At 43.1% G+C, this 16,311-nt stretch overlaps 1 protein-coding gene across 3 annotated transcripts in view; it reads right to left on the reverse strand.

Annotated features, from left to right (window-relative positions):
- The window catches only part of LOC306931606 (CSC1-like protein 2), a 40,409-nt gene that overhangs the window by 11,360 nt on the left and 12,738 nt on the right, over positions 1-16,311 (reverse strand). For 2 of the 3 annotated variants that reach the window (XM_079513049.1, XM_079513051.1), the window contains exons 10-15: positions 15,832-15,985; positions 9,091-9,135; positions 7,761-7,867; positions 5,200-5,286; positions 4,906-4,971; positions 3,359-3,521 (exon numbers count right to left, since the gene is read on the reverse strand). In XM_079513049.1, the coding sequence (XP_079369175.1) occupies positions 3,359-3,521; positions 4,906-4,971; positions 5,200-5,286; positions 7,761-7,867; positions 9,091-9,135; positions 15,832-15,985 (622 nt within the window). The remainder of the gene's footprint in view (positions 1-3,358; positions 3,522-4,905; positions 4,972-5,199; positions 5,287-7,760; positions 7,868-9,090; positions 9,136-15,831; positions 15,986-16,311) is intronic. The other variant, XM_079513050.1, reaches the window with a different exon arrangement.

Genomic DNA, 16,311 nt, shown 5'->3' on the forward strand with positions numbered 1-16,311 from the left:
GGTTGGTCATGTAATGTAACGTACAGTAACATTAGAATGGAGGGTTGTTATCAGGTTGGTCATGTAATGTAACGTACAGTAACATTAGAATGGAGGGTCTTGTTATCAGGTTGGTCATGTAATGTAACGTACAGTAACATTAGAATGGAGGGTTGTTATCAGGTTGGTCATGTAATGTAACGTACAGTAACATTAGAATGGAGGGTTGTTCTCAGGTTGGTCATGTAATGTAACGTACAGTAACATTAGAATGGAGGGTTGTTCTCAGGTTGGTCATGTAATGTAACGTACAGTAACATTAGAATGGAGGGTTGTTATCAGGTTGGTCATGTAATGTAACGTACAGTAACATTAGAATGGAGGGTTGTTATCAGGTTGGTCATGTAATGTAACGTACAGTAACATTAGAATGGAGGGTTGTTATCAGGTTGGTCATGTAATGTAACGTACAGTAACATTAGAATGGAGGGTTGTTATCAGGTTGGTCATGTAATGTAACGTACAGTAACATTAGAATGGAGGGTTGTAATCAGGTTGGTCATGTAATGTAACGTACAGTAACATTAGAATGGAGGGTTGTAATCAGGTTGGTCATGTAATGTAACGTACAGTAACATTAGAATGGAGGGTTGTTATCAGGTTGGTCATGTAATGTAACGTACAGTAACATTAGAATGGAGGGTTGTTCTCAGGTTGGTCATGTAATGTAACGTACAGTAACATTAGAATGGAGGGTCTTGTTATCAGGTTGGTCATGTAATGTAACGTACAGTAACATTAGAATGGAGGGTCTTGTTATCAGGTTGGTCATGTAATGTAACGTACAGTAACATTAGAATGGAGGGTCTTGTTATCAGGTTGGTCATGTAATGTAACGTACAGTAACATTAGAATGGAGGGTTGTTCTCAGGTTGGTCATGTAATGTAACGTACAGTAACATTAGAATGGAGGGTTGTTATCAGGTTGGTCATGTAATGTAACGTACAGTAACATTAGAATGGAGGGTTGTTATCAGGTTGGTCATGTAATGTAACGTACAGTAACATTAGAATGGAGGGTTGTTATCAGGTTGGTCATGTAATGTAACGTACAGTAACATTAGAATGGAGGGTTGTTATCAGGTTGGTCATGTAATGTAACGTACAGTAACATTAGAATGGAGGGTTGTTAACAGGTTGGTCATGTAATGTAACGTACAGTAACATTAGAATGGAGGGTTGTTATCAGGTTGGTCATGTAATGCAACGTACAGTAACATTAGAATGGAGGGTCTTGTTATCAGGTTGGTCATGTAATGTAACGTACAGTAACATTAGAATGGAGGGTTGTAATCAGGTTGGTCATGTAATGTAACGTACAGTAACATTAGAATGGAGGGTTGTTATCAGGTTGGTCATGTAATGTAACGTACAGTAACATTAGAATGGAGGGTTGTTATCAGGTTGGTCATGTAATGTAACGTACAGTAACATTAGAATGGAGGGTTGTTCTCAGGTTGGTCATGTAATGTAACGTACAGTAACATTAGAATGGAGGGTTGTTATCAGGTTGGTCATGTAATGTAACGTACAGTAACATTAGAATGGAGGGTTGTTATCAGGTTGGTCATGTAATGTAACGTACAGTAACATTAGAATGGAGGGTCTTGTTATCAGGTTGGTCATGTAATGTAACGTACAGTAACATTAGAATGGAGGGTCTTGTTATCAGGTTGGTCATGTAATGTAACGTACAGTAACATTAGAATGGAGGGTTGTTCTCAGGTTGGTCATGTAATGTAACGTACAGTAACATTAGAATGGAGGGTTGTTATCAGGTTGGTCATGTAATGTAACGTACAGTAACATTAGAATGGAGGGTTGTTATCAGGTTGGTCATGTAATGTAACGTACAGTAACATTAGAATGGAGGGTTGTTATCAGGTTGGTCATGTAATGTAACGTACAGTAACATTAGAATGGAGGGTTGTTATCAGGTTGGTCATGTAATGTAACGTACAGTAACATTAGAATGGAGGGTTGTTATCAGGTTGGTCATGTAATGTAACGTACAGTAACATTAGAATGGAGGGTTGTTAACAGGTTGGTCATGTAATGTAACGTACAGTAACATTAGAATGGAGGGTTGTTATCAGGTTGGTCATGTAATGTAACGTACAGTAACATTAGAATGGAGGGTTGTTATCAGGTTGGTCATGTAATGTAACGTACAGTAACATTAGAATGGAGGGTTGTTCTCAGGTTGGTCATGTAATGTAACGTACAGTAACATTAGAATGGAGGGTTGTTATCAGGTTGGTCATGTAATGTAACGTACAGTAACATTAGAATGGAGGGTTGTTATCAGGTTGGTCATGTAATGTAACGTACAGTAACATTAGAATGGAGGGTCTTGTTATCAGGTTGGTCATGTAATGTAACGTACAGTAACATTAGAATGGAGGGTCTTGTTATCAGGTTGGTCATGTAATGTAACGTACAGTAACATTAGAATGGAGGGTTGTTCTCAGGTTGGTCATGTAATGTAACGTACAGTAACATTAGAATGGAGGGTTGTTATCAGGTTGGTCATGTAATGTAACGTACAGTAACATTAGAATGGAGGGTTGTTATCAGGTTGGTCATGTAATGTAACGTACAGTAACATTAGAATGGAGGGTTGTTATCAGGTTGGTCATGTAATGTAACGTACAGTAACATTAGAATGGAGGGTTGTTATCAGGTTGGTCATGTAATGTAACGTACAGTAACATTAGAATGGAGGGTTGTTTCTTTTTTTTCTAGATATTCCCAGTGCAGGAATCCTATTCCAAGACACGTTAACCCATTGATGCCTGATGCAACGTATACGTTGTTCTACCCTTGATGCCGGCGCGCTCTCTGCGTCTCATCAGCTATTGCTATACATGTAGCAACATAACTATTTAAAAGATAATTAATCAGAATTTGAAGGTTTTTAGAAATCTTAGGTCAGGCCCTAGAAGGCGTTCCCAGATTCGGCCTCAGGCATCAATGGGTTAATATGCTCTCATTTGTCCACCATGGGGTCAAGAGCTTTCAGCCGCCCTGCCCCTCACCTCTGGAACTCCCTCCCCCCTGATATAAGAAACATGGACTCAATCACCTCATTTCAAACCCACCTCAAAACCCACCTGTTTAGGCAGGCCTATGATTGATCTGTGTTTTCTGCTGCAAGCTATACTTTATCGTCTGCTTTTGCTTTTAACTGTGTTTTGTGTCAACTGTTTTTTAACTTGTTGTACGGCGACCTTGAGTGCCCTGAAAGGCACCTTATAAATAAAATGTATTATTATTATTATTTCAACTGGTCAAGAAGAGGACAGGACGACGCACTGACCCTCTTGACGTTCCTGCGCTCGGCGGCGGAGCGGGCCAGCGTAAGGCGGATCATATACATGAGCAGCCCGGGGATCCTCAGCAGGTCCATGGCGTTACCGATGAAGGCTGAAGCGATGACGTAGTTCACAAAGAACGCTCCGTTGTCGGGAAGGAACACACATCTACAGCAGAGAGAGGAGAATGATGTCACTGAAGGAACACACATCTACAGCAGAGAGAGGAGAATGATGTCACTGAAGGAACACACATCTACAGCAGAGAGAGGAGAATGATGTCACTGAAGGAACACACATCTACAGCAGAGAGAGGAGAATGATGTCACTGAAGGAACACACATCTACAGCAGAGAGAGGAGAATGATGTCACTGAAGGAACACACATCTACAGCAGAGAGAGAAAGAATGATGTCACTGAAGGAACACACATCTACAGCAGAGAGAGGAGAATGATGTCACTGAAGGAACACACATCTACAGCAGAGAGAGAAAGAATGATGTCACTGAAGGAACACACATCTACAGCAGAGAGAGAAAGAATGATGTCACTGAAGGAACACACATCTACAGCAGAGAGAGAAAGAATTATGTCACTGAAGGAACACACATCTACAGCAGAGAGAGGAGAATGATGTCACTGAAGGAACACACATCTACAGCAGAGAGAGGAGAATGATGTCACTGAAGGAACACACATCTACAAAAGAAAAACACCAATTAATGATGTACCATTTGAGTACATATACCTGCCCCTGTCACATTCCTTCTTATTGTGACAGGGGCTAGTATAATAAAGATATGTTTGATAATGCGAGTAATAAAGTACAGCTGTAAAAAAAAAAAAAAAAAAATCCAACGTGTGGGCTGTCACTCGCTTTATCCAAGTCAGTATGGCCCCCTGGGAAATAATGCTAATAATACTGTATAGAGCAGGGATTCTCAACCTGTGGTACCTTCTCCGGTACGAGACAAGCCTTCTGGTGGTACGAGAAATCTCGTACCACCAAAAAAACGCAGTACGAGCACTGCCGACGGGGTTTCAGACGTCTTTGGTCCAACAAATGACAACCCACCTCATCTCCTAACCTAACCATAACCGCAAGCACGGGAGCAGACGCTAGTCCGACATGCGGATGAATGTCGGACTAATGCCCTGTCTGAAAATCTGTACAGTGCTCTGGTGGTCATATGGTCAGTTGTACGGTGTTCTGTACAGTGCTCTGGTGGTCATATGGTCAGTTGTACGGTGTTCTGTACAGTGCTCTGGTGGTCATATGGTCAGTTGTACGGTGTTCTGTACAGTGCTCTGGTGGTCATATGGTCTGTACAGTGCTCTGGTGGTCATATGGTCTGTACAGTGCTCTGGTGGTCATATGGTCTGTACAGTGCTCTGGTGGTCATATGGTCAGTTGTACGGTGTTCTGTACAGTGCTCTGGTGGTCATATGGTCAGTTGTACGGTGTTCTGTACAGTGCTCTGGTGGTCATATGGTCAGTTGTACGGTGTTCTGTACAGTGCTCTGGTGGTCATATGGTCGGCTGCTACTTACTCAAATCTCACTGCAGCGTCTGCCAGGAAACTCTTGTCAAAAAGCCAACGGAAGAACACATCCAGACTGTAAAGGAGGGGGAAGAAAACATTTCATTAACTAATTGCACAAAAAATACTTTCACTAAGGATCAAGTTACATTTAATTGCACCAGGCTTTTGTCAAACAACACAGTGGTCGGTCAACAAACTATAACTTAGCTTTATGCCGACGCCAAACCAAGCCGACAGATGCTCTTACTGTATGTAGACTGTTGGTATTATTAACACAGCTGTGAGCAGAGACATGCAGTACCTGCTGAGTCCCAGGGAGGGCAGCAAAAGGACCATGAAGATTAAGAAAGTGTAGCATTTGTGCATGGTTGTCCTGTTCTCCCCTGACCTGGAAAACAGGAAAAATATATATATATTCCTTATTATACACTTGGGCACACAAATATTAACCACATATTCTGGGGTGAACATTCAGCAAAAATAGCAGATCTACCACATTACAAACTACAACACATAGCGTTGCGATGCCCATTTTCGGTAAAGATAATAAGATATGTACAGCAATGTAGAGCACGGGTTCCCAAAGTGGGGTCCGGGGAACCCTAGGGGTACTTGAGGGAGTTCCAGGGGGTACCTAGCTCAATTAGAGATATATAAGGAACCAAATGGACCCTTATGGTTCTGTAACTCGGAGAGTGTACAAATGGAACCAAATGGACCCTAACGGGTCCATTTGGTTCCATTTGTACACTCTCAGAGTTAAATTAACAGTGGTTTTACAATATAAATTGGGGTACCATGAGATAGAAATGCCATTAAATCGGGGGTCCGTAGCATAATGCGTGTGAAACTGGGTGTCCATGAAATTAATATGTTTTGGAATCACTGCTAGAGCTGTAAATATCCTCCCTTATCGAGGTCACTGGCATATGTTTCCAAATGGGGGGGGGGGGGGGGGGGGTCCGTGGCCTAATAAATGTTGATTTGGGGGTCCTTGACACGAAAAGGCTTGGGAACCACTGACTTAGGTCAGGGGTTCTCAACGTTTTTGGCCGGGGACCCCCGGAAATGCTTTGGCAACGTCTGGGGACCCCCGCCCCGCCCCCTCCCGACCCCCAATATAAATTGACTGCTACAATAACCTTAATAATAGAGACAATACACCATAAATAAATACTGAAACCATCATCATTAGGGAAGGTGTATGCATGTACTATGTGTACTATATGTAAATTCTTCATTTCCACTTTACAGCCATTCAGTTGCAAAAAAAAAACAAAAAACTTTTTTTTCTTTTTTGAAAATAATTTGGGGACCCCCCAAAATAATTTGGCGACCCCTCAAGGGGTCGCGACCCACGGGTTGAGAACCCCTGATGTAGAGGGCGAAAAAGAAGCGGACCAAGTGTAGAGTCCTGTGGGATCCCAGTCAACTAAAAGAAGCGGACCAAGTGTAGAGTCCTGTGGGATCCCAGTCAACTAAAAGAAGCGGACCAAGTGTAGAGTCCTGTGGGATCCCAGTCAACTAAAGAAGCGGACCAAGTGTAGAGTCCTGTGGGATCCCAGTCAACTAAAGAAGCGGACCAAGTGTAGAGTCCTGTGGGATCCCAGTCAACTAAAGAAGCGGACCAAGTGTAGAGTCCTGTGGGATCCCAGTCAACTAAGTAGGAAGGACCAAGTGTAGAGTCCTGTGGGATCCCAGTCAACTAAAAGAAGCGGACCAAGTGTAGAGTCCTGTGGGATCCCAGTCAACTAAGTAGGAAGGACCAAGTGTAGAGTCCTGTGGGATCCCAGTCAACTAAAGAAGCGGACCAAGTGTAGAGTCCTGTGGGATCCCAGTCAAGTAGGAAGGGTTGAAGTGGTTAGTGTAGAGTCCTGTGGGATCCCAGTCAAGTAGGAAGGGTTGAAGTGGTTAGTGTAGAGTCCTGTGGGATCCCAGTCAAGTAGGAAGGGTTGAAGTGGTTATATTAGGTGAAAACACACAGAGCATAACTGAGAATGTGTTGTATTGTGTGAACCAACGAGTGCAACGCCAACTGTTGTTGAGCAGTGTTTTTGTCGACTAAAACTAAGACGACATTTTTTCGTCGACTACCTTTTTTCACTGACGAAAACTAAATGGAAACTAAATGAAAACTAAGCTTTGATGACTTAAACTAAGACTTAAAATGTATTGACAATAATAGTGGACTAGTGGACAAGAGAAGTCATTCTACACTTGGTTGCATGCTGAAAATAGCAGATCTACAAGCTCAATTTTCAAATCAGTCATTACGATGGCATCAAGGCCCGCCAAAATACATTTTAGTCGACTAAATCTAGACCAACACTAAAACATTCCAGGTGACTAAAATGTAGGCATGTAACGATTCACCCAACTCACGATACGATTCGTATCACGATATGAGGTTCACGATACGATTTTTCACGATATTAAAACAAATATTTTAAAGAAAAATTACCGTTTTTTAATTTTATATAATTTATCTTCCCCCCTGAGATTTTTTATTTAACTACATTGCAAAAAAGTAGCATTACTTTTGACAGTGCAGAAACATAATTGCCTTCCTTGATGAGCATCAACGACCATCATCACCTGGGCACAGACACACACAGCTCCCCTCTACAGGCCTCTACTACTGAAAGTGACTATCATTTCTCTCCAAAAGCACTTGAATATGATGGAATGTCGATTTTTTAATTTCAATGAATCGATTCATATCGTCGGGATTAATATCGATATATCGATATACGATATATCGTTACATGCCTACTAAAATGTGACTAAAACTAAATGAAAACTATTCAAAAGACTAAAATCAAAATGTTCTGCCAAAAACAACAGCGTTGCTGAGGGACCTACCGTGTCCAGTGGGCCTCAAAGAATGAAGAGTAGTATACGATGGTGGGGAGCAGGGCGGAGAAGGCCCACAGGAGGAGGGTAGGGAAGAACTGGGTGATGATTGGATTCTGGAGGACAGAGACATAAAGAAGTGACAAGATACATTTTAAGAATCATTCTGTGGTTATTGCCAATCCAATCCAATCCAATCTTATTTATAGAGCACATTTAAAACAACAAAGTTGACCAAAGTGCTGTACAATTAGGCAAAGCAGTAATAAAAACATATACAATAAAATCAAACACTCACAGTACACATTATTCACGGTTTAAAAGCCAGGGAATAGAAATGAGTTTTAAGATGTGTTTTAAAAACAGGTAGTGTTGGAGCCCGACTGTAGGTCGCAGTTTACTATGAAAAACCTGCATTTCCCGTCAGTGTCACGCCTCCATATATGGTTACGCCTCGTGACACGTCACACCACCATATATGTCCGTCTCCATATATGAAGATCACAACACTGACCTCATCAAACCCTGGATAGCATAGCCATACATGGAGAAGACACCTAGACCTGCATGGAGGCGGCCAGCAACTCTGAATCTGACCTCAAACCCTTAGATCTCCATATATGGAGCTGACCTGTCCTGACATTATATATGTTGATCCTTCACCACCCGTCCTTCCTCTTCGATGTCTCCCTTTTGACTGATACCGGTCCATTCAAACTCTAGACAGGCCTGCCCCAAAGTTATTAGTAGAGTTCTCAACAGGCCCCAAAATTAAGGACCGGCCCTACCTGGGCCCTCATCAAACCCTGTACACTCAAGACCCCCCACTGCTGGCGAAAGGGCCTTTCTGTGTGGAGTTTGCATGTTCTCCTGTGTCCTCTAGGGTAGGTACCCTCACAAAAAACATGCAGTAATCCTGGTCTCTAAACTGCCTCCCCCTGGCCAGCCGGGGCGCCTGATGGAGGGGAAAGGAACTGGTCGGAATAACGTGTTCCTTCCACGCGCTACGTCCGGCCAGGGAAATTCCCCCCTGTCAGGTGAAAAGAAGCAGCTTGGACTCCTCATGCATGGAAGGAGGCATGAAGTCAGTCCGCTGCCCCCCCAGGTTGGCAGAGGAAGTGTAGCGCCCAGGATTACATTAGATAATTGGCACTGGGTGAAAAAACTGGGTTGCAAAAATAGTAAAAAAAAAAAAAAAAGACCCCCACTGCCACCCTTATATCTTCATATACTGTATGGAGCTCAGCTGACCTGTTCTGTTGTTGATCAGACTGTTGTGGCTAAACTAAATTTGGCCCAATGCCTCGTTCAGTTGAGTCACGGTGGTGTTTGGACTCACCAAAAAGTATTTCTGGACGCGCTCGCCTCGCCTCCAGCCTGGTTCCTTGAAGCAGCAGCAGCACTCGTTTTCATAAACATAATAATAAACCCCAGATTCACCCGTGCGTCGTGTCTAGCGGTCCAAAACACGCCAGTCAATTCTATCAATGGGTAGGTGACGGTGCCCAGCCCACCACCAATGAGTCAACTGCCCTCTAGTGGCCTGGCGGTGCAACAACACCACCACCATATAAGTAATACTAATCATAAAGAAATCAAAACACCCATATTGGCTCCTACACACCGGCCCCTTAATTGTGATAAACAATTACAAAAAACAAAACAAATGTCTATGGAGCCAATACTAAAGTGAACTTTAGACTGTTGTGGTGTTGTCTGCAACCTCTGCAGCTTCTTGCAGTAGACAGATCTTGTTGATGGGTCTGTCCAACTGTCCAGTCCTCGTCTTAAGCTTCACGGATCGCACCAGATCTCTCCTGTCCGGATGAGTGTCAATGATCTTTCCCCATCAGCCATGAACCTCTCGGTGCAGTGGGATCCATAATGAACCTCTAGGTGCAGTGGGATCCATAATGAACCTCTAGGTGCAGTGGGATCCATAATGAACCTCTCGGTGCAGTGGGATCCATAATGAACCTCTAGGTGCAGTGGGATCCATAATGAACCTCTAGGTGCAGTGGGATCCATAATGAACCTCTAGGTGCAGTGGGATCCATAATGAACCTCTCGGTGCAGTGGGATCCATAATGAACCTCTAGGTGCAGTGGGATCCATAATGAACCTCTAGGTGCAGTGGGATCCATAATGAACCTCTCGGGGCAGTGGGATCCATAATGAACCTCTCGGTGCAGTGGGATCCATAATGAACCTCTCGGTGCAGTGGGATCCATAATGAACCTCTCGGTGCAGTGGGATCCATAATGAACCTCTCGGGGCAGTGGGATCCATAATGAACCTCTCTCGGTGCAGTGGGATCCATAATGAACCTCTAGGTGCAGTGGGATCCATAATGAACCTCTCGGTGCAGTGGGATCCATAATGAACCTCTAGGTGCAGTGGGATCCATAATGAACCTCTCGGTGCAGTGGGATCCATAATGAACCTCTAGGTGCAGTGGGATCCATAATGAACCTCTAGGTGCAGTGGGATCCATAATGAACCTCTCTCGGTGCAGTGGGATCCATAATGAACCTCTCTCGGTGCAGTGGGATCCATAATGAACCTCTCGGTGCAGTGGGATCCATAATGAACCTCTAGGTGCAGTGGGATCCATAATGAACCTCTCTCGGTGCAGTGGGATCCATAATGAACCTCTCGGTGCAGTGGGATCCATAATGAACCTCTAGGTGCAGTGGGATCCATAATGAACCTCTAGGTGCAGTGGGATCCATAATGAACCTCTAGGTGCAGTGGGATCCATAATGAACCTCTCGGTGCAGTGGGATCCATAATGAACCTCTAGGTGCAGTGGGATCCATAATGAACCTCTCTCGGTGCAGTGGGATCCATAATGAACCTCTAGGTGCAGTGGGATCCATAATGAACCTCTCTCGGTGCAGTGGGATCCATAATGAACCTCTCGGTGCAGTGGGATCCATAATGAACCTCTCGGTGCAGTGGGATCCATAATGAACCTCTAGGTGCAGTGGGATCCATAATGAACCTCTAGGTGCAGTGGGATCCATAATGAACCTCTAGGTGCAGTGGGATCCATAATGAACCTCTCAGTGCAGTGGGATCCATAATGAACCTCTCAGTGCAGTGGGATCCATAATGAACCTCTCGGTGCAGTGGGATCCATAATGAACCTCTCAGTGCAGTGGGATCCATAATGAACCTCTCGGTGCAGTGGGATCCATAATGAACCTCTAGGTGCAGTGGGATCCATAATGAACCTCTCGGGGCAGTGGGATCCATAATGAACCTCTCGGGGCAGTGGGATCCATAATGAACCTCTCGGTGCAGTGGGATCCATAATGAATGATAACTGGGATCCATAATGAATGATAACTGGGATCCATAATGAATGATAACTGGGATCCATAATGAATGATAACTAAGTCACCAACAGCGAAGCTTCTCTTTTCTTTGTTCCACTTTTGTCTTTCTTGTAACAGTGGGAGGTATTCCTTCAACCACCTTTTCCAAAATAGGTCTGCCATATACTGAACTTGTCGCCATCTTTTTCTGGTGTACTGATCTTCCTCCTTGAAAAGTCCAGGTGGCAGCAATGGTTTCCTCTTCAAAAGTAGCAGATGATTAGGCTTGAGCGCCTCAAAGTCATTGGGATCATCTGAAATCCTCCGCTCATTCAAAATGGCATCAATTTCACACATGATGGTATGCAAGCCTTCATCATCCATAAGTTGTTGTCTGAGAACAGAGTAGAGCACTTTCTTTACAAGACGCTCCCATACTCCTCCTTGATGAGATCGTGCAGGCGTGTTGAAGCTCCATTTTAGCCCATCTGATAACAATGCTTTCTGTATTTTGTTCTGTATTTCCTCCACAGTCACCGACATCATCAGAGGCTTGCATTTCCTTTCTGCATTTTGCAAGTTTCAGCAGAGCGTCTTTCAATTTGAGACACCAAGCTACTGAGACTCTTAGTCTAGTCCAATCTGAAAAGTAACACAACAACTGTTGTGTAGCACTTTTTGAATCGTTCACAGATATGGCATTCACATGGACATTATTTTTGACATTTGGGTCATCATTAGCAATTGGGTGGGGCTCCACTGTGAGTTTTGGCCATTCCTCTTCTGCCTTTATAAGAAACTCGGAGCCCTCGATCCATCTCTTACAGGTCAGAAAGCGATCTGCAGACAACCCTCTGGAAGCATCAGCGGGATTGGTCTTTGAGTTGAAGTATCTCCACTGTGAGATGCTTCCCTAATGATAGCCACTCGGTTTGCTACGAAGGTGAGAAACCTTGTAGTCTCACTTGAGATGTACTCAGTCATGCTGTCTGTCCAAAAAAATGATGGTTTCAACTGAAATGAAAGCTCTTTCTTCAGCATTTTGTCAACGCAAACTGCTACAACAGCAGCGGTGAGCTCAAGTCTGGGAATCGTAGTTTGTTTCATTGGAGCGACTCTAGACTTTCCTAACAGAAAAGAAACCTGTACTCCTGTTTTGAAAGGTAATCTAAGATAGGATACGGTGCCATAACCATATTCACTCGCATCTGAAAAATGATGCAATTGTGCACTTTCTGGCAGAGTATTTACTATTTATCCTTGATGCAGTGTGGCACTTATTTTTAACCCATTATGGGCGGGAACCCCTTTTGGTGTTTTAAACATTATGTTATGCTTTAGCTATTGAAAAATAGCAGATCTACAAGCTCGTAGCGCGCCACTCGGTGGCGCGCTATGAGCTTGTAGATCTGCTATTTTTGAAAAATCGTGAAAATATTTATTTCAGAAAACTAGAGGATTTAGAAGATTTATTTTTAATTTCGAGGTCAGGCCTAAATGGGTTAAGATCTGCCAAGTGCCAACCATTCCTGCCATTGTCTTGAAGCTGCCTGAGGCACCTCTTCATCCCGAGGCACCTCTTCATCCCGAGGCACCTCTTCATCCCGAGGCACCTCTTCATCCCGAGGCACCTCTTCATCCCGAGGCACCTCTTCATCCCGAGGCACCTCTTCATCCCGAGGCACCTCTTCCTCCTGAGGCACCTCTTCCTCCCGAGGCACCTCTTCATCCCGAGGCACCTCTTCATCCCGAGTGCTCTTGGTCTGACACCAGTACAGACCAAGAGCACGTTCCACGTTCCATGGGCAAATCATCCTTATCCACACACCGGTACAGACCAAGAGCACGTTCCATGGGCAAATCATCCTTATCCAAAGAGCATGTTCCATGGGCAAATCATCCTTATCCAAAGAGCATGTTCCATGGGCAAATCATCCTTATCCAAATCTAGATCTCTTGTGGTCTTAGATCTTTTCTCCTCTGCAATAGATGTCAACACTGTGCGATCCATTTTGAAAGATGAAATCCTCCTTTCTGAAGCATATTAGCTAGGTCTTTTGCATTGCTTCTTCCTTTGATGGTAACGATTTCAAACAATCATCCACGTAAAAGTTATGATGGACAGTGTCAGACACTATTGGAGGAAAACAGTCCTTGTTATCCTCTGCAATTTTCCTAAGTGCATAATTAGCGCAACTGGAGGATGAGGTAGCGCCAAACAGATGCAACAGCATTCTATATTCTAAAATCAATGTCTTTTTCTGACACTCTGACCTGGTGAAACATGGCTTGTATATCTGACATTAAAGGTCTCCACACACCGGGCAGACGCTGAACAGCGAGGTTGTGATTGTTGGGCATAATGACGTCATCATCCCTGAATGGTAGATCCAAACAGTAATGGCCATATTGGCTCCTACACTGACCTCATCAAACCCTGTACACTCAAGACACGCTCCATATATGGTCAGTACAGAATTCATTCCATATGTTGATCTGACCCCCCCACGCCCAAAGCGCCAGCGCTCGCCCAGTAACTACAGCAGAAAGTAAGAGAGTAAAAAACTACAGTAGAGAGTAAAAAACTACAGTATCTCCTCCAAACAAACAAACAGAGCCACATTACTTGCAATGCTTGCATCATTCTACTGTGGAAATGCTATTAAAAAAAAACTATTTTTGTTTTTTACCAATTTAAAATAAATTAGTTGAGCACATGCACATTGTTAAAATCTCTGGCCTCTCTGCATGATGTGAGAAAATCCTCAACTCAATGTATTTTTACCAGTCTATTTAGTCATAGACTGGTCTCAACAACTCAATGTATTTACCAGTCTATTTAGTCATAGACTGGTCTCAACAACTCAATGTATTTACCAGTCTATTTAGTCATAGACTGGTCTCAACAACTCAATGTATTTAGTCATAGACTGGTCTCAACAACTCAATGTATTTACCAGTCTATTTAGTCATAGACTGGTCTCAACAACTCAATGTATTTAGTCATAGACTGGTCTCAACAACTCAATGTATTTACCAGTCTATTTAGTCATAGACTGGTCTCAACAACTCAATGTATTTACCAGTCTATTTAGTCATAGACTGGTCTCAACAACTCAATGTATTTACCAGTCTATTTAGTCATAGACTGGTCTCAACAACTCAATGTATTTACCAGTCTATTTAGTCATAGACTGGTCTCAACAACTCAATGTATTTAGTCATAGACTGGTCTCAACAACTCAATGTATTTACCAGTCTATTTAGTCATAGACTGGTCTCAACAACTCAATGTATTTACCAGTCTATTTAGTCATAGACTGGTCTCAACAACTCAATGTATTTAGTCATAGACTGGTCTCAACAACTCAAAGTATTTACCAGTCTATTTAGTCATAGACTGGTCTCAACAACTCAATGTATTTAGTCATAGACTGGTCTCAACAACTCAATGTATTTACCAGTCTATTTAGTCATAGACTGGTCTCAACAACTCAATGTATTTAGTCATAGACTGGTCTCAACAACTCAATGTATTTACCAGTCTATTTAGTCATAGACTGGTCTCAACAACTCAAAGTATTTGTACCAGTCTATTTAGTCATAGACTGGTCTCAACAACTCAATGTATTTAGTCATAGACTGGTCTCAACAACTCAATGTATTTACCAGTCTATTTAGTCATAGACTGGTCTCAACAACTCAATGTATTTGCAGTATAGCTGGGTCTGAATTCGTCCAAAATCAACAAGATCGTGCACTTGGTGACAAGTTTTAGATTTTTGGTATGATGGTAGGTATGGTTATAAGGTTTTCAAAAACCATCGCAAACGAGTTGGGAGCGCCCCCTAGTGGCCTGTTTGCAATGAATCTAATATTAAATGGGTCAGTATATGGCTAAAAATCAAAATAATTGATAAAAGAGATTTTCCAATGGATTATATTAGTATTGGGTGTGCTAAATAACATACTAAAAAATTAGGAAAAAATAACTTCTGGAAAGGCATCATTTTCAAGATGGCGTCCACGATGGCTTCCAGGATCTTAAAATGCCTATAAACTGGGATTTAATACATAAAAAATCATAACAATTATACTCTTGGTGACAAGTTTTTGATTTTTGGCATGATGTTAGGTATGGTTCTAAGGTTTTCAAAAACCATCGCAAACGAGTTGGCACGATTTTAACGAATTCAGACCCAGCTAGTACAGACGAAGCATCGAAGCATGAACCGAATGAATCCCCCCCCCCCCCCCCCCCCTCCCCCATAACGTCAACACAGTGAAGGTAAAAGCGCTCCACACGTCCCAAACTCTTCTCCCTTCTGGCTCCAAAACTATGGAATGCACTTCCCATCACAGTCAGAACTGCAGCCTCACTCCCAATCTTCCGCCGTAGTCTGAAAACCCACCTCTTCAGACTCCACCATGGCCCGTAGCACTTGCCCTAGCCTAGTCCCTTAGATAGCACTTTATGTAGACTTAGATAGTATTTTAAACAGACTTATAGCTTGTTACATAGACAGCACTTTCATAGCAGTTTATATAGTATACATGTATTATATATAATATAGTATAGTATGTATAGTTTACATAGATACTCCACTGTTACGTTCTTAGCTTACGCATGATAACTACTTTTTATATATGCATGCCATGCTTTTTTTCTTATTGCTTAATGTAAATCGCTCTGGATTAAGAGCATCTGCTAAATGCCTAAGTTGTAAATTGTAATTGTAAAAGGCAAAGGAAGCACTTACGTTTAAGTACTCCACAGGCTTTGTGACGTTGAACTTGTCCATGGTGGAGATGATGATGGCCGGCGTGGTGAGGAAGAAGAGCAGGAGGAAGAGGACAACGTTGATGATGAAGCAGCGCAGCCACCAGGTGACCCCTCCGACCGACAGATGCTCCCTGTGAGGAAGAAGGGTCACATTAGGATGTGTGGTTAGCCCGACACCGAGCCATGGGTGACCCGCGGTTATGGACACAGCTGTCCCCACAGTGGTTATACAAAGGGGGTTCCTCTGCGAGGGAGAGCGTTGCTCTTCAAACGTGGGGCTGAAATCGAATCGTTCTGCGGTCCACGATTCTCAGGCAGATGGGGAAACACAAACATCAAAAAGCAAAGCCGTCGACCCCTGTTTGAAGACTTGTGGGGATATTCACAATATACTGTACATTAACCCATTTTGGGCGGGAACCCCTTTTGGTGTTTAAACCCATTCTTGGTGGGAACC

Source organism: Electrona antarctica (assembly GCF_951216825.1).
Source record: "Electrona antarctica genome assembly, chromosome: 10".
In the NCBI taxonomy this organism is placed as follows: Eukaryota; Metazoa; Chordata; class Actinopteri; order Myctophiformes; family Myctophidae; genus Electrona; species Electrona antarctica.